The sequence below is a fragment of the Oreochromis aureus genome, linkage group 3 (assembly GCF_013358895.1).
Source record: "Oreochromis aureus strain Israel breed Guangdong linkage group 3, ZZ_aureus, whole genome shotgun sequence".
In the NCBI taxonomy this organism is placed as follows: Eukaryota; Metazoa; Chordata; class Actinopteri; order Cichliformes; family Cichlidae; genus Oreochromis; species Oreochromis aureus.
In genome coordinates this window covers 12,045,095-12,064,233 of record NC_052944.1, presented here as the reverse complement: position 1 = coordinate 12,064,233, position 19,139 = coordinate 12,045,095, and the positions used below count along the sequence as shown (strand labels likewise).

The following is a 19,139-nucleotide window of genomic DNA, read 5'->3' as shown; positions in this document are numbered from 1 at the left end:
TGAATGCTCGGTAAAGAGAACACATCCAGGAATTTTTCGCTTTCGGCTTGATGCGTACTTTGAAATGGAACAGTACTTGGTCTCCAACTGATGACGTATCACGTATCACATATTGAGACAGGCCCTCTGGCTCCAAAAATGCAAGATGCCAGCCTATAGAAGTGGGATATTTTGGTTTGATTTTTGTACAATGGGAGGAAGTGCTGTCGCGTCGTCCATGTTTTCTACAGTCATTGTTTAGAACCAGCTTCCAGTTTGGATTCAGGAGACAGACACTATCTCTACGTTTTTGATAAAGTATATAGTTGGAGCTCGATCAGGTGACCCTGAATCCTCCCTTAGTTATGCTGCAATAGGTGTAGACTGCTGGGGGATTCCCATGATGCATTGAGTATTTCTTTTTCGGTCACGTTTCTCACTCAACATGTGTTAATAGACCTCTCTGCATTGAAATATACTTGTTATTAATCTCTGTCTCTCTTCCACAGCATGTCTTTCATCCTGTCTTCCTTCTCTCACCCGAACCGGTCACAGCAGATGGCCCCGCCCCTCCCTGAGCCTGGTTCTGCCAGAGGTTTCTTCCTGTTAAAAGGGAGTTTTTCCCTCCCACTGTCGCCAAACGGCTTGCTCATAGGGGGTCATATGATTGTTGGGTTTTTCTCTGTATCTGTTATTATAGAGTATACTGTACAATATAAAGCGCCTTGAGGCGACTTTTGTTGTGATTTGGCGCTATATAAATAAAATTGAATTGAAATTGAATTGAATTGAATTGAATTGACATTAAGTCATGAAAAATTACCTACCTACTGATTGCTCACAAGAGAATTTCAATAACTGCAAATTTGCCTACCTTTTTATTAGGGCCCATTTTCTCTTGCAAGCAACCAATTTGGTTGAGTTCAGAAAATCTGCGAGGCTCAAAACACCGTTGCTCCCATTCTGTTCACCAATGGTGTTCTCTCTTCAAATTAATCAAGACCCACGTTGATTGCGCCAAATTGTTGGGTTTATTTTATGAAAGAGAGGAGACAAATATGCTCCAATTTTAAGTTTTCACAATTTATTATCAAGACAGTTAGAATTTCAAGTTAGTCTTTCTTCGGCTTTAGACAATAATTCTGATGGCAAAAGAGCCAAACGGGACAGGCAAAAAAAAAGAAAAAAGAAAGAATTTCAAATTAGTTTTTCATGGCGCCATGGACCTTGGTCTCTCTGGCTCAGACAAAAGCTTCTGTGCCCAGGCAGTAAACACTAGGTCTGATACCAGCTCATTTTTCTTCCTCTGCACCTCTCTGGACATCTCCTTATATGAAGATGCTTTTGCAGGCAAAACTCCCATTACCATAGCAACCACCTCTTGTCCTCCAGTCTGGCCTGTAGAGTTAAAAAGCGGGTATAGCATACCAGCAGATTTATGGCCTTGGCCACATTCGTAAGAAGAGAATGCTTCTCTCTTCTGCTTATGTCTGTTAGTATCAGAGTGAATTTAAAACTATTCTACAATACACTGTGTGCAGTAAAAGACAAAACACAAATATGTGATGCTAATTATAAGATATTAGCCTTAAAGATAAAAATAAATCCCAGCATTAGATTTTGATAAATTAAATGCCATACACGACAAGAAAATAAGTACTTTTCTGTTCTTTTCACCATCTGTTGAGAACCGGTGATTAGATGTGTCACATTTAAAGGAATAACTGAAGTTTGAAGGTGTCAGAGGAATGGGTCTGTGACCCAGCGTTTTCTGTTTATGTTGTATTTTGGATTTCTTAGGTTATATTGAAATATGTTAAGTTCATGTGGTGTTATTCTTAGATAGGGTTTAGCTGAAGTTTAGTTTAGTTGTGTTATCACCTATGTCTCCGTGTTTGTGTGTCCTTCCCTGTCTTCTTTGTTAATCTGTCATATGTTTCTTGTCTGCATGTTAGCTAACAGATCATCTGCAGAGGAATGGCTTATTTGAAGAGTTTCAGTCAGGTTTCAGAGCTCATCACAGCACAGAAACAGCTTTAGTGAAGGTTACAAATGATCTTCTTATGGCCTCTGACAGTGGACTCATCTCTGTGCTTGTCCTGCTAGACCTTAGTGCTGCGTTTGATACTGTTGATCATAATATCCTATTAGAGTGATTAAAACATGCTGTAGGTATTACAGGTACTGTACTGCAGTGGTTTGTATCATATCTATCTAATAGACTCCAATTTGTACATGTAAATGGAGAGTCCTCTTCACCCACTAAGGTCAATTATGGTGTTCCACAGGGTTCGGTGCTAGGACCAATTCTATTTACATTATACATGCTTCCCCTAGGCAGCATCATTAGAAGACATAGCATAAATTTTCACTGCTATGCAGATGACACGCAGCTCTATCTATCCATGAAGCCAGGTAACACACACCAAATAGTTAAACTGCAGGAATGTCTTAAAGACATAAAGACCTGGATGGCCGCTAACTTTCTGCTTCTTAATTCAGATAAAACTGAGGTTATTGTTCTCGGCCCTGAAAATCTTAGAAATATGGTATCTAAGCAGATTCTTACTCTGGATGGCATTACCTTGGCCTCCAGTAATGCTGTGAGGAACCTTGGAGTCATTTTTGACCAGGACATGTCCTTCAACGCACATATTAAACAAATGTGTAAGACTACCTTCTTCTATTTGCGCAACATCTCTAAAATTAGAAATATCCTGTCTCTTAATGACGCTGAAAAACTAGTTCATGCATTCATTACTTCCAGGCTGGACTACTGTAATTCATTATTATCAGGATGTCCTAAAAACTCGCTGAAAAGTCTTCAGCTAATCCAAAATGCTGCAGCAAGAGTCCTGACAGGGACTAGAAAGAGAGAGCATATTTCTCCTGTTTTGGCTTCCCTTCATTGGCTTCCTGTTAAATCCAGAATTGAATTCAAAATCCTGCTCCTCACATACAAGGTCTTAAATAATCAGGCCCCATCTTATCTTAATGACCTTGTAGTACCATATCACCCTATTAGAGCACACCCCGCCTCGCACTGCAGGCCTACTTGTTGTTCCTAGAGTATTTAAAAGTAGAATGGGAGGGAGAGCCTTCAGTTTTCAGGCCCCTCTTCTGTGGAACCAGCTTCCAGTTTGGATTCGGGAGACAGACACTATCTCTACTTTCAAGATTAGGCTTAAAACTTTCCTTTTTGCTAAAGCATATAGTTAGGGCTGGACCAGGTGACCCTGAATCCTTCCTTAGTTATGCTGCAATAGACGTAGGCTGCCGGGGATTCCCATGATGCATTGACGTTTTCCTTTCCAGTCACCTTTCTCATTCACTATGTGTTAATAGACCTCTCTGCATCGAATCATATCTGTTATTAATCTCTGTCTCTCTTCCACAGCATGTCTTTATCCTGTTTTCCTTCTCTCACCCTGTTAAGAGAATATGGTATATATGTGATCAGCTACATGAAATGTATTATCATTAAGCACATTTCTACATGACTCTTTACCTAGTAACTTGTGTGCTGAACTTATGCAGATACTAACCGCATCCTGTTGTTCTGAACATTTAGATGTAGAGAAGACCAAGCTCAGCTCTTTTACGAGAACATGCAAATGAAGAGAAGGGGAAAAACCCGCTGCTCTAAATGACGTTGTTACCTTTGTACACACATACACACACACACACACACACACACACACACACACACACAGAAAAGTATAAATAAAGGATGCGGACAGTCAATGGGCGCAGATCCTGTGTTCATGACTGCCCTCGCGAGTGAAAGAACTGCAGTGTTTGTGTTTTCTAAACTCAGGAGTCTTGGCTAAAGAAAGAGCGGCAGGGTGATTTAAAGAAATCCCCTGTCATTTAAATTGGTCCTTCGAACCTAGAGATGGAAACAGCAGACTCATTTCTGTGACTCCAATAAGGTCTGATTTCTGCATCCTGACGCCGTGGTTAAACCAGCACCGAAGTCTGTCGACAGCCCTCTCCAGGTAGAGGTGAGAGTCCTGGAACGTTGAATTCGGGTCCAGGCCGGTGATTTAGTACTGGTCCACGACGTTGGGATCCAGATGACCTGAACAACCAGCAAAAGACGACTGAGGGTGAGAAAACACTTTTTGGTTTTAAACCGCCGGAAGGGTTTAGAAGAATGCGCAAAATAGGTTAGAAGTAGCCGGAATTACTTCAGGAAATGCGCAAAGGTTGGAAGTAGCCGGAATTACTTCAAAGAAGCACGTGAAATAGGGTTTACGTTCGCCACAAGGAACTGTGTTTAGAGTGGTTTTAGAAGTAGCCGTCAAATACTTCGTGACAAATAAGGTTTAAGTTCGCCACAAGGAACTGTGTTTAGAGTGGTTTTAGAAGTGACCGTGAATTACTTCGTGACAAATTAGCGCGCAAATGTCTATCTGTGTGTACGTATATGTGTTTTGGAAGTAAGTTGATTTTGCAGCACAATAAGTTGCTGAACTACTTCCATTGTTTTTTGTTTTTTATTGTTTTCTTTGCTGAGGCTCACGTACTGGTGACAAAGAAGAACGGTTGAGTTTTATCTCGTAAAACTGATACCGCTTCATTTTTAGAAATGAAGTAGAAGGCCGCACTCAGTAAACCACTCTGAAGTCTAGCGTGCCAGTGACGGCCCAGCAAAATCTTTGAGAATGGAGAATAAACAAGCAAAATTAACACCTGATGAGAAATGTTTAGAAAACAACAAACCAGAGTAGGACTAATCCAAAAGAAAGACAGAGGAATGCTTAGTGGAACAGCAAGAGGTAGAGGTAGACCTATACACACACCAAAAGTGGCTTTAGCACTGCATGCTGGAGGTGTGGAAAAGAGGGACATTTTATGCGTGACTGTAAGAAACTAAGAAGCAGTTCAGACTAGGAAGAACATAATAATCCCTCATCAAGTGAAAAATTAGAGATCAAAGTAGAAGTTTAAAATGAGTTGGATACAGACCCAACTGAATATATATATAAATACTCTTAGGAATAAAGTGGAATAAAGAAAAGGTTAAATTAAGGTTAACTTAAATTAAATTAGAGCTTATCGCTACTATATTCAAACTAATAATAGGAAGCATAGCAACCTGTAAATTGGTATTACCAAATGATACAAAATTGGGTAGACAACCATACCCAGAATGAATAGAATGAATGAAAGCAGATAATTCACACAAAATATATCAAATAAAAAAGAGAGATGCATAAGGCATATTACGGCTGCGTCATTGTTCAGCCAAGGAAAATGTCTCCAGCTTGGGAAGGTGTGAAGCTGCAGGTTCACACAGACCCGTGATGGATACATAATAAAATATAAAATAATAATCTATTGTATATTAGTAGTATAGTAGTATATTGTAATATACTATTGCTGTTATAATAAAGGAAAAACAATACAATGATAACATTAATAATGACATAATATTAATAATAAGAGACACCTCAGTCAGTTATGATGTGAGGTGGATAATTGTTAAAAGTAGTCTGATTCAAGCTTAAGGTTTGCTCAAACTCAGTACAATGATATATGCGATGAAAAATAAGGAAAATACCTAATCTAATCAAGTGCATAGAGACACCTGACCTGTCTGTAAACCTGTTAGCCTAGATGAGACTTTCTTGAGATGAAGAGCAAACCTATACTAATAAATAATAAGTCAAGCCCTGAATACAACAGCTAAAGCTACAGGTTTGTGACAACACAACAGTGCACTGGCTGCTGATTCTATTTTTAGACGGTGTGTGTGTGAGAATGCAAATGAGAAGCCGTGAGGATGATGAGAGGTTTCAGTTTTCTTTTTCTTTTCTTTTGACTTGCTCTTTCTGATCATGGAAGGCATGTTTAAAATACTCGTATGAAAGCGTATTTTAAGTGATTTTAACCGTGTGAATGCTGTCAGTATTTGATTTGAGTGACTCTGCATGATTTGTCTGAGTGAGTGGAAAATGGAAGTTTGAGAGAGAAAAGGCAGTGTGTGAGACGATTACTGAATGACAAAAGAGGTTAGAATGTTTAAAAGTGTGAATGACATAAAGGTGTTGGTTTTAGATCAAGATTTAGTAGAATTAAAGAGATTTAGTAGAATTAAAGAGGGTCTGTAGATTATAAATAGAAAGAAAAAAAAAAAACAAAAGAGTTAGATTAGTTTGAAGAAACAGGAAATATGGCTCTGTGTACCGACGCTGCAGCGACAGGAAATAGTGAACAGGAACTTTGCATGCCCATATATGGGAACTGAGTGTGTACAGAAAGAACACAGAGAGACAGATGAGGCCCATGAAGCAAATGAAGCCTTTAAGAAAAATGAATATAATACTAAATTATATGCTTTAGTGTGTCAATACAGGTGGGCGTCTTTCAACTTTGCAACCTTGAGTTCAGCAGCAGAAGAGCAGATTAACAGAATTGGGAGAAAATAAGCCAGTTTTGGCTCGAAATTGTGCAGTTTGATCTCTCACTTTGTCCCTGAAACTGAGAAGAAGTTCAAAGGACAGTCAATTGCCTGATGAAGACCGATAGAACATCGTGGACTTGAATACAGCAGGCAAACGGCAGTGCCACTGATCCATTAACACTGATGACGACTGACGACCAGCAGCAGCATGTAAGAGTAATGCAACATGTACTGTGAAAATACAGGCTGGGCAGTTGAACAGTGGGATAAAGAATTGTGGAAGAGCACTGGACATTGAGTGATATTTTGCCATGCTGGGACTTAATCTGAAAGAAAGACTGTAAAGAAACAGAGAAGAAGACAACAGCTGAGTTGAGACTGTGTTTGCTGGAGCTTTGAAGCACGAACAGGACACTGTGAATGAAAGAGAGACCGTGAGAGATGAAGCTGGACGAGTTTGACTGCGAGAATATAGGATATAATTGGATTGAAAGTTGAAACCTGAACTCATGACTGTTTAGGGATGTCCACCACAGCATAACAAAGAGGTAAACATTAGAAAAGGTAAGAATAATGAAAGAAATAATTGTCATTACCTTAATAAATAGAAAACACACATACAAATTGTTACATGTGAGATTATTTTTGAAATGAATCAGGAGTGAGATAGTTTGAATTTAGAACTCAGTGATAAGATGCATGAATTAAACCTTATTGAAACAAACACTTGCAATGAAGAAAGCAGCTTACACTCAATTAATATGAACATAAAGCCTTGGTGCCATAGGCAATTTGTTTTTGTTTTTGTCTGAGCTTACAGCTCAGAGCTGTGAGCTATGAGCTGTAAGCAATGCAAAGTTTTTCCTTAACTTAAAAGTTTGAAATATGTAAGATGTATGAATTCTTTGAGAAATAGGAATTGCCTAAAATGCCCTAAGTCAAAATGTAGTGTTGCATCTACAAAGAAGAAAGCAGAAGAAGCATTCAGTAACTTGAAACTGGCATTAGAGACAAATACAGTTTTGGCTTTGCCTGATTATGATAAGCCTTTCTACTTACACGTAGATGGACGTGCAGGCCTGTGCAGCCGCAGCAGAAGCAGTAAGAAAGTCAGCTGACATTGCTTTAGGGCACAATTTAATCATCAGAATACCCAAAATAATATGATTTGATGACTTGTGAAAGTAAACCGATACTCCCCAAGTCCCTGTGCAGAACAGCAGCATTAGTGACACATGGGGTGACCCATGTGTCCTCGGGGGATAGTCCAGGTCCTTAATACACACTTTTATACTCTAGTGATTATAGATTTATCCAGTGTAAAAGCAGATGCAATCTCAGTTGTAAAAAGTGAACCTTTAGAAAAATCCGTCAGAGAAACAACTCTGGCAGAATGGATGGCAAAACTACTAGAAAATAAGGATATTGTTTTGAACAATAAACTGCCGTAAGACTCTCCAGTCTCTTGCAGGTTGACACCAAGTGTTATTGACGACACCCACAGCCTGTAAAATTGCAGAGAGACCCTCCTGGATACATCAGAGCCACTGCAAAGGGTTGAGGTCCCGGAAGCCCCATCACTAAGGAGGAAGCACATTGGGAAGGCCTCACCCACGTTTGGTTGCTTCGGGGGTGGGGGGGTAGTGCGATTGGGCCCCGTTGGGTAAGCCTGCACTCCACTCTCTATCCGATCAACTTTAGGGCAGCCAGGTGCAGGTGTGATGGACCAATGTGCAACAATGTGAAGGGAAGCCTCATGGTTACCTTGACTACAAAAGCTCACCCTTACATCCATCCTTGGATGAAAAATGCCTGATACAGACCACAGAGAAAGACTGTTATGTTAAACACCCTGGAACAAGTGCACCAAATCTGATCTAATGACTTTTGTAAGGTGCACAACATCATCAACATCCTGATCCAGGAAGAAGCCCTGAACTTTAACAAGTTTTAAAGAGACTGTTGATCATCATTGAATTTTTCTTGATTTTATTTTGCTTTTCTTTACTTATGTTATTCTTTGTTTAAAGCTGTAATTTCACAGATGATAAGTTTATCATTCACAGCATACACGCAGATGTACCAAAACCAGTGAAGACTTCTTTTCCTGTTTGTCAGATGAAGATGAAGTGTAACTTATGATGTAGTAACTGAGTTGCTTATTGTACATTTCATTTCTCTGATAAACAGGGCGGAATGTTAAGAGAATATGGTGGTATATATGTGATCAGCTACATGAAATGTATTATCATTAAGCACATTTCTACATGACTCTTTACCTAGTAACTTGTGTGCTGAACTTATGCAGATACTAACCGCATCCTGTTGTTCTGAACATTTAGATGTAGAGAAGACCAAGCTCAGCTCTTTTACGAGAACATGCAAATGAAGAGAAGGGAAAAACCCGCTGCTCTAAATGACGTTGTTACCTTTGTACACACACACACACACACACACACACACACACACACACACACACACACAGAAAAGTATAAATAAAGGATGCGGACAGTCAATGGGCGCAGATCCTGTGTTCATGACTGCCCTCGCGAGTGAAAGAACTGCAGTGTTTGTGTTTTCTAAACTCAGGAGTCTTGGCTAAAGAAAGAGCGGCAGGGTGATTTAAAGAAATCCCCTGTCACACCCCAACCGGTCGCAGCAGATGGCCGCCCCTCCCTGAGCCTGGTTCTGCCGGAGGTTTCTTCCTGTTAAAAGGAAGAGAAGTTTTTCCTTCCCACTGTCGCCAAAGTGCTTGCTCATAGGGGGTCATATGATTGTTGGGTTTTTCTCTGTATGTATTATTGTGTGATCTACTGTACAATATAAAGCGCCTTGAGGCGACTTTTGTTGTGTTTTGGCGCTATATAAATAAAATTGAATTGAATTGAATGTTTTATGTTGTCAAGCTTGTGTTCTCTACGTCTGTCCATGTTTCCTGTTTTATTTTGAAAGTCAGGTGTTTCCATGTTCAATGTGTTTTGTTTTACTTCCCCATCAGCTGTGTTCCCATCTGTTTCCACTTCCCCTGATCACCTCCTGTGTGTATTTAGTCTGTGTTTTCATTCGTTCCTTGTCAAGTTGTCTGTTTTCCTTCCCCCACGTCATATCAGGTTTCAGTTATTTTCATGATTCTGTTCAGGGCATGTTCATGTTTCAAGTTCACATTTTTGTCTCATAAATTCTCTCATGCCCCTGCTCATAATCATGTTCATGTCTCTCTTGGTTCTAGTTATAATAAAATAATATGACACACAGAGACGACAACATTCCTCGAAGGACATGGGCTATACTAAAATGTTGATGTTTTATGATATAATTATTATCAATGCTGATGTCAGCATTGGTAATAATAGAAATCCCCAATAATGATAACTGCGTTGTTTTCATAGATCATTTGCGCTGGTAACAGAATTGTTAACATGGTGTCAGAGTGGCTTAGTAAAATATGTTTTCTGTGTCATTTATAAGTGTCATTGATATGTCATATAATTCAGTATTAAAAAAATAATGTTTTAAAGAGTTCAAACAAAAAAAAGTCCTGACCTTTGACCTATGACCTTGAAGCATTACTGGAGAAGAATTGACTGAAATCTTTGACATCTATAAGCTGTAAAAACCTGAGGTTTTAAATTATATTTATGCAGTGTATTTTTGCAAAACTTAACGGCATCATTTTGTCTGGGGTTGTCTTGAAATAAAAAGTGTGTTGTACAGGTATCGTTATTTTTTTTCCAAGGTCAACTTTGACCTAGCGCTAAAAATGAAGGTCAAGGTCAAATATTTAGCCAACCTAGGTACTCATTTCTCGTAAGGCCTTGTAAATTACTGTGAAGTTTGAAGATGATCCATAAAAGATTGTGGGCAACCATAAAGTTTTTACAGATTTTTTATTTTCTTTTATGCTTGCAGATCATACCATATTCATTTGTAACATTTTTGAGACAAATTTCTTTCTCATTGCTGTTTCTGGCCACCACACACAACTACTGTAAGAATTTTAGAGTCATGATTAGAGGATGGCTGGCCGCCATGCCTCTCCTGGCACTGCCTTGAACCCTCTTCCCCATCCCTCCCCTGCACAAATCACATCCTGCCACCACAAAGACATTCGTATCCAGACAGTCAATTTTGTCTTTTTATTCAATCAGTAAAGAGAAGAAAAAAAATTATATTATGTTGGAAATATCACATAAATAATTAATGACAGATCAGATTCCTTAAAGTATTAGCATTTTGGCATCATATATTTCAATAAACCGGAGTTGGAATAATTTAAATTTTGTACAATAATACAATAATAATTTTTTTATAATGTGCTACAGTTCCACACGCAGTACAAATACATCTATTTAACATAAGATACTTCAAAAATAGGAAACAGATTTTGGAAGTCAGAGTAAAACAATCATGCATAAACTCAGATACAAAACTCTTCATTTCAACAATGACAAACCCAGTTCTTGAAAAAAATTTTTTTTAAATATTTGACATGAGATGCTTTACAGAAACAAGACTAACCAATAAAAGCTACTGTATCAGAAAATGTATTTAAGGTCAGATTTGACTAAAGACATAAAAAATGTGAATATTCTCATCAACATAAGCATAGATTTAAAGCGTTTTAATATAAATTGTGAAACGAGTAGTAAATATAGTGATTAGTGATTTTCTAACAGTCTTCCAAATTAGTATGTAGGTGCACTGATAGTATTGGTTACTTTGTTTTATGTAAATTTTTGGAGACCTATTGAAACTGACACTGAAAAGAATAAAATCACATGAAATAAAATTCACAATAGAGACGGATGCATATCTCTTGTCAAGATTTTTCCTGAGTGTTAATCTCACATGATGTTAAAGGACTCTTTCAGGCTTTCTTTTGCCTTTTTGTATTTAATATTTTTCCAGGTTGGGGGAATATCAGCAAGTTCAGCATTAAATTCATTGGCAAAGTCCCTGTTATACTTTTCCATTACATATTTCCAGTAGTCTGATGCCTCAAGGCTTACATCTGGAGGGATTTTCCAACCTGGGAAAATATCTTTGTATTTCTTATAAGGGTGCGGAATAAAGTTTGTAGAAAAGCAGGAAAATGTCTTTTCACTGATCACGAGAGAAGAGCATATGTCAGTGACAAGTTTATCTGTATCCGTCCATCTGAACTGACCTAGACCCTGTGGCCTATGCAGTGAAGCCCAGTGCTCAGTATGGGCATTTCCTCCTGCCTCACAAGGCACTGCACAGAATGGACACTGTTTGCCACAACCGATCACTCTGTTGAAAAGCTCATTCTGGGGTTTCATGTTAAGGTGTTTTAGTTTAGTTTCAAAGTTGGATTTTTCAAACTCATTTCTCAGATCTTGTGCCATCTCATTCACAGACACTGTGAGCCAGTCAGCAAACTGTTTCTTGTCAGCGTTGTTCAGGATCATGAAAGCACCAAGAGCATCCTGGGAAATGACCAGTTTATCACCAAGTTCTTTACAAATATCTTCAACAAATGTCTTCAAGTTGCCACTCTTTCCATTTTTGGCTTTATTGATGGCATTGTTTATGCTTCTGATACATGACTGGAGATGTTGGTCCTCAAACTCAGATATTGTGGACACAGTTGAGAAATGCTCCACTATTTGTTTGAGTATCAGTTCTTTTACATAATCCTCATATGAGCAAATATATCTCAGATACTTTTTAAATGTTTTTTTGGAAAGCAAATCCAGTAAAATTGAATACTGGAAAGAGATCCGTGTGCTGAACTGCTCACAAGTCAGCATTTCATCAATAATATTAGGTCCAAGGGAATGACTGACAAAGCATTTAACAGCAGGCTTCAAGCACTGGTTGGTGAATTCTTCTGCCTTCTTCTGACACTGGTCTCGTTTATGGAAGACATCAATGAAATCCTCACAAAACTTTTCCTTGTTTTTCATCAGACATCTGTAGGGATCATTTGCTTGAATGAAATCTTCATGCATTTTCTGAAACTCTCTGGCTGCAAATCCACAGATGTGCTGTTTTAGAGAAACTTCAAACTCAATGTCTGTCTCAGTATTCTGATTTTTTTGTAGACTCTCATCAATGATGTGTAGGATCTCCTGGATATATGTCTCATGGTAGTTGTTTTTGCCTTCAATTTTTTCAGTCACAAACTGACTGCAATTACAAATGATGCTGTCAGCTACCTTTTGTACAGCCATTGCATGATCTTCAATGTTGAAGAGCTTACAGAACTTATGTGTGACTTTGTGTTTAAGCTGATTGCAGAAACCTTCTACTGTATATTTGAAGGGAACTAGTCCACAATTTTCCATTTTCTTTTTATGTAACAACTGACTTGCATGACTTCCCTTGTGAGACAAATTTGTTCTCAGATGGTGAAACACATTGCTGTAAACATTACTGACCGTTGTTTTGGAAATAGACAGTTCCCTCACAGTTTTATCCCACATCTTATCAAATTCTTTGTTTAACTCATTGTCTGACATCTGGACTTTCCTTTCACGACATTTGTCAATCAGTCCACGCACCCTTTCTTCCAATTCTTTTGTGTGGGTTTCTTTGATTCTGTCAAGTTCTGTCATTCCCTCTCTGATTTCTGCTGCTGCTGTGAGCTGATTAAAAACACTCCTTTCCATTTCACGCCGAAGACTCTTTACACTGTTTGAAAATTCCTCTTTGTATCCTTCTACAAGATAAACATGACCCTCTGTTTGCTGAAAATACTGTGTCAGATTTTCGAGAAGTCTTGTCTCCCATGTAGACAGCACTGTGGAGGCTTCGCTTTTCAAAGATGTGAGAAATTCTGTCATGACAGAAGATTCAGATTTTACAGCAACTGTACCAAAATTGGAAATTCTAGTTTCTGCGTTTGTTACCCAGGTGTACATTTCTTTTTTGAATTCCCACTCCCATTTGTTGAATTCTGTACAGAGTCTCATGTATGCATCAGCTACTAGACTGTTTCTGAAGCTGAAGATGAAGTTTTCGTGCTTTACTGCAGTCCACAGACTTGTCATCCACTCTTTAAAATCCAAGATATTATTTGCAGATGACTCACAGTTTCCCAACATTTGGATAATGTTTTTCTTGAGCTCATATACAGCCTCACTGTACCCTGCATTGACTGGTGCCATTGGTGGGTTTCCATTCCAGAGTCCAGGAATGTACCAGTTCCCAGTGTCTGGACTGTACTCCATCACATCAGTGAAGCTCTTGTTCTCCTCTTTCTTTTCCATTCTGGCTGCTGCCTGGGTCATCTCATTTAACTGTTCCAGGAGCAGTTTCCTGTCTCGTAAGTTCTTCTCATGGGCTGAAACATCGGACACATTCTGGTGAACAAACTGACATTTTGGCTTTTTGCCCACCTCCTTCATCCTGAGAAAAGCATGCACAACTATTTGTAGGATGTCCTTCATTTCAGTTGAATTCTCCATTGCAATATTAACAATGGTGACATCACTCAGCCCTATAACAAGTGTAGCAAGCTCATTGTCGTGCTCATGGCTGTTGTCCAGTTGTGCAAGTTCTGGTGACTTTAAGCCCTCAGTGTCAATGATCACCATGAAGTCACAGTTTAGGACTTTTTTCATGTCTTCATTGATTTTGATGAGCAACATAAAGGCACCTCGAGTACATCGACCACTGCTGACTGCAAACTGCACTCCAAACATGGTGTTAAGGAGAGTGGACTTTCCTGTGCTCTGAACTCCAAGAACTGTGACTACCAGGATCTTTCTGTTTGGAGACACCAAGTCACTGAGCTGAGAGAGAACATCACTCACCCATCTGAGAGGGATGTTGGATGCATCTCCATCTACAAGCTCAAGAGGAAATCCATCAAGCAACAACTCTGCACACAGTTTGGGCAGATGCTGCAGCTGTTGACGTGATGGATCTGTTTCTGGAAGGGATAGTGAAGCTTCATAGATCTGACCCATTTCACGGAAGAAGTGTTCAGTCCCCAGTGAGCTGTTGGAAATTTGTCTGTCAATCTCCTTGATCTCCTCTTTGTTCTCAGAGTTCTTGCATTTTTCTTTATATTTCTCTCGAAGTTCAGACAGTTTTATACGAGACACGTTATCCAGGTTCATTCGCATCCATTTCAGGAAATAAAACCTCTCTGTTCCTGGGCTTGATATTGCATTGATGAAACATGTCATAGCTGTCGACATGTCATAGGAGTTCTGCGTTTTCCGCAGTTCTTCTTTCTGCAGTTGAAGTTCACTTTTGTAATCTTCAATGTTTTCAGATCCAACTTTTTGAAGGCGAAATTCTTCCTTCTCTAAACAGGTCAGTTCTTTCCATATTTCACCTTGTCGTGGAAGCTGATCTTCTTTGAATCTATGGATGTCTTGTATGTCTGCAGTAATTGCATCTGCATTTGTCTTTGCAGTCTGGCACTCTGGAGAGTCTTCATCAACAAGGATCCCCAGTTCATGGGCAATGTGTGCCATCTTATCTACTGGCATCTTCATCCTTGAGTTGGCAACTACATCACTGACTGTTTTCCTCAAAATTTTGACGAAGTCTGCTTCATTTTTTGTTTTTGTCTTAATAATGATGTTGCTGTTAGTCAAGCCCAACTTGATTGCTACCTTTTCTAAAGCATCTAAACTGAAACTCTTGCTTTCATAGTTACCCACTAAGAAAATCTGTGCCTTATGGTTTTGGTTGGTAAGTAGACTGAATTCCCACTCAGAGTCTAAATGGTCAAAAAACACAAAAACTGCTGCAGATGTCTGACACAGAAAGGAGTATTGTGTTTCAAATGAAGCAATATCCCCACGAAGGTTAGCTACAGCCACTGGCTGACTGAAAATATCAATGTTTGTGCTTCCACAAGGAAGATACCAAGTAATTTCAGTCAGTCCGTTGGATATTCTTCTTGGACTGTCACCACACTCCATGTTGCGGTGAACAAAGGTGTCATGGTACTGCTGAGAATTGCTCAGAAGTTTATTGAGAAGTGCTGACTTGGACAAGGAGCACTCACCCAGTCTGACAAAAGAGATCATTGGAAGTTCAGAGACAACAAGTCTGTCTTCAATGAAGCCCTTGGATTCTGACAGAGACTGAGGTCTGTACTTTTTAACAATGTCTCTCATGGCCCACAGCATGAGTGTGCTCTGATTGGTGTCACAATTTGGAAGCAGCAGAGGAACAGAGAACTGACACATGGAAAGTTTGAGTGCCATTTCCTGCTGTAGGAAACCATCAGAACACAGAAAGAGAGCAGTGATTATGTCAAGTGGGTTCAAGCCAAACACAGGGGTTATACTATCTACAAGATTTTTTAGATTCAACCTTGTACTCAGTGATTCATCATCATCATAGTTTGACTCACAAATAGAGGTATATTTCACATTCCTAGCTGTGACATTAGCCATCATCAATTTCTTTAAAAAATACCACTTAAGGTCTGATTTACATTTGGCAGGTTCACTCGTAATGGTCTTTTCATCAATTTCGAGTATTTTGCTGAGTGACAACTTCATTGTGTAGTGCTGGTCCAAGCCGAGATCCTTTAATAAGCTCTCCAAGTGTGTTTCTGTGGATCGAGACAGTGATTATTAAATATATTTGTCAGCTTCATTTTCTAAAAGGTTTGGATTTAAAGTTCATTCATTCATACAGTTTAATTATTGGATTTGTAATGTTCACACAGTAAAGGAAGATTTTCTTCCATTTTCCTGAATTTTCCTTTTCTGTGTGGATTGTCCTTTTCTCGGGTTACTTCTTCTGTGTCATATTTTCAAAGGTGGTTCTTTCATTTGGTTTTCTGTGTTTAAACTTTTGTTCTTTCCCCCCTTCTTATTGTCTAATTGGGTTTACCTCTTCATTATTACTCTGCCCTCCTGAGAGTGTACGTAGAGCAGAGTAATAACCCTGAAGCACTATGAGTGCTTCATTGTTTATAGTTCTGACTTACTGCTTTGATTACCGTGGTCATTTTACTTAACACACTATTTATTATTTTTAATGATTTTATCATAAACCCAAAATAAACAATTTTGCCCAATAAAATCCTTCTAAAGTAAAATAGTTAATAAGCAGTCCACAATTAATATGTATCAGAAGCAGACAAAGAGGCATATGAGTCTTGGAGATATTAGAAATCAAAATGTTACAGCCACAGTTATATTGATACATATTAGCATGTGCTCTGAGGCAGATGTTCATCCGAGTACCAATTCTAGCACATGAATTTCTGTTGAGATTTCAGTTTGTAACACAAACACTACAATAGGAACTTCTGATATAATGTTTTTAATCAGTCCTTTTTTAATCATCATTTAAACAAGTGTTTGTGGAGTCTACCAAATGGACAACACCTGAGCTACATATTTCCATAAATTTTTAAAATGTGTTTGATCAGGTTGAATATATGCCTCAGTTATATATATATATTATATATATATATATTGTAACAGAAATTCTGATTCTTTTAAACCTTTTCTTACTTCATAGCAAAATTTAACCATATGCTAAAAAAAAATTTAATTACTAGGTTTTCTTGTATTTTTTGTTTGTTTTTATTTGGATTTGTTTGTCAAAGGACAGTTTTATGCCATCCCAAGCAATGAGATCCCATGTATGGCAAATCCATCCATCGGTCTATCTGTCCTTCCTTCAATCCTCTTCCATTTATCCAATTCAGGATCGAGGAGGGCTGGAGCTTATCCCCCCTACCATAGGGCAAGACGCGGGGTACACCCGCGGTTGCCAGTCTATTGCTTGGCTAACACAGAGAAACAGACAACGATTCACAGTCACATTAACACCTATGGGCCATTTAAAATCATCCATTAGCCTAACCCCAGTAACTGTCTTTGGACTGGGAGGAAGCTGGGACATCCATAGACAACCCAACCGAACATGGGGAGAACATGCCAACTCCACACAGAAAGACCCAGATGGTCAAGTAGAACTCTGACTGTGAGGCAACAGTGCTAACCACTGCACCACCGTGCTGCTGTAAATATAATAATGGACCTCAGTTCTGCATGCCAATAATATAGATATAGTTTTGGACATTTTCTATTTTTTTCAACAAAAAAAACCACAATTATGACAAGGAAGATACAAAGTATCCTCAAATTGTTATTTTTTGATTCAAAAGTAATATTTATGGAACTGAGTGTAATTTTGTAATAAATGCAATATATGTCATCAGCATATGATAATCATTTTAGCTTAGTCTGTTCAATATTCCATAGATTGATAGATGTAATTGTAGTTACTGACAACAGTCTTGTTACTATTTAAATTAAATTTTATCCATAATCAAATTGCTAACGTTTCAACTTGCTTGTTTTGACAGATGCTAGTGTTTGCTTGCTTTTTCTTCCATCTTTAAGTTGTGCAGAAAAATGGAAGAAGTTACACACCCCTGGCTTCAGGCAGCTTAAGTTTAGACTGTTATATTCTGTTTCCAGCTCTTGCGCAATTTTCCCCTCACTGCAACAAGTCATAGTGTAGCTCACTACTTCACAAACAGGTGTGTCCCACTGCAGAAACACTGACTCACTGCCAGTGTTGGGCAAGTTAATTTGAAAAAGTAATTAATTATAATTACTAGTTACTTCTTCAAAAAAGTAACTGAGTTAGTAACTGAGGTACAAGATTCTAAAAGTAATTAATTACTAGGAAAAGTAACGACTGCGTTACTTTAAAAACTATTTACTTTGCCTTGTTTGGTATCATCCTTTTCAGCGCAACCTCACATGTCTGTATTTAAAGTTATGTTTTAATTTTGACATACTGTATTAACACAACTGATCTAAAATCAGATCAAAAAACATAAAATCCGAGTAGAAAAAGTTATATTTTTACTGTAACAACCACAAATATGTTTAATGAATCATATTTCATAACTTTAAACGCAAATATAAATTGTAAATTTTAATTTACAATTTGTAGCCACTAACCTTTTACCCTTTTTTTTAATAACCATTTCAAACTATTTACATAACAATCAGGTGTTCTGCATTAAATAAGATGCCACACAAATTATTTGTGCCACTGCAAAAAAAAAAAATTCTGTCCACTATAAAGGAGAACATCACAAGCCTGATACCTGCAGGTCTGACAACAAGGTGTATCCCTGTCCTGTTTTCTACCTGTAGTCACCGTTTACACTGTAATCTGTCTTTGGTGGGTTTTTGACAGCACCTGTAACATTCAGCAGTCGCTTCATTGTTCTGACACACAACACAAAACTATCCACCACACTACACAACACACTAACTACACAAGACAACACATTAACTACACACTCCAAACACGCCACTTCACAAATCTCTGACATCTCAAAACTCTCTCTTTCTTTTTCACTCTCTTTCTTTCTCTCTTTCTCTCTTTCTCTCTCTCTCTCTCTCTCTCCATCACTCTTAAAACTTAACCCTTTTCCTAAACAACCAAATGTCATGTTGCCATATAATTTTTTCAATGGTCGACATGGTACATTTTCCCACCAACACGAAAAGGGTGTTTTTTTGTTTTGTTTTATTTTTTGGTCATAAGCAGAGTGCTTGTTAGCGTGCAGCTGCTTAAAGCTGTAGCGCCCAGATTACTTGCATAGTCAGCTACTTCCGTGCAACTGATATAAGGTGCGGCACGCTGAACACAGCTTCAACCATCTGTTTGTTGAAGAATAGTAACGCGACCACACCGCATTTTGTTGTTAGTAGGGTTAACGGCGTTGTAACGATAGAAATAGTAATTAGTTAGATTACTCGTTACTGAAAAAGTA

General features: G+C 38.4%; 1 protein-coding gene across 3 annotated transcripts in view; it reads right to left on the bottom strand.

Moving 5' to 3' along the window:
- LOC120438867 (up-regulator of cell proliferation-like) overlaps window positions 1–19,139 on the bottom strand; it is a 32,208-nt gene that overhangs the window by 2,385 nt on the left and 10,684 nt on the right. For 2 of the 3 annotated variants that reach the window (XM_039609362.1, XM_039609361.1), the window contains one exon: window positions 10,259–15,935. The exons of the other annotated variant lie outside the window; for it this stretch is intronic. In XM_039609362.1, coding sequence (XP_039465296.1) covers window positions 11,233–15,935 — 4,703 coding nt within the window. In that variant the 3' untranslated portion in view covers window positions 10,259–11,232. Of the gene's footprint in view, window positions 1–10,258; window positions 15,936–19,139 lie in introns of those variants that run through there. 3 annotated transcript variants of the gene reach the window in all.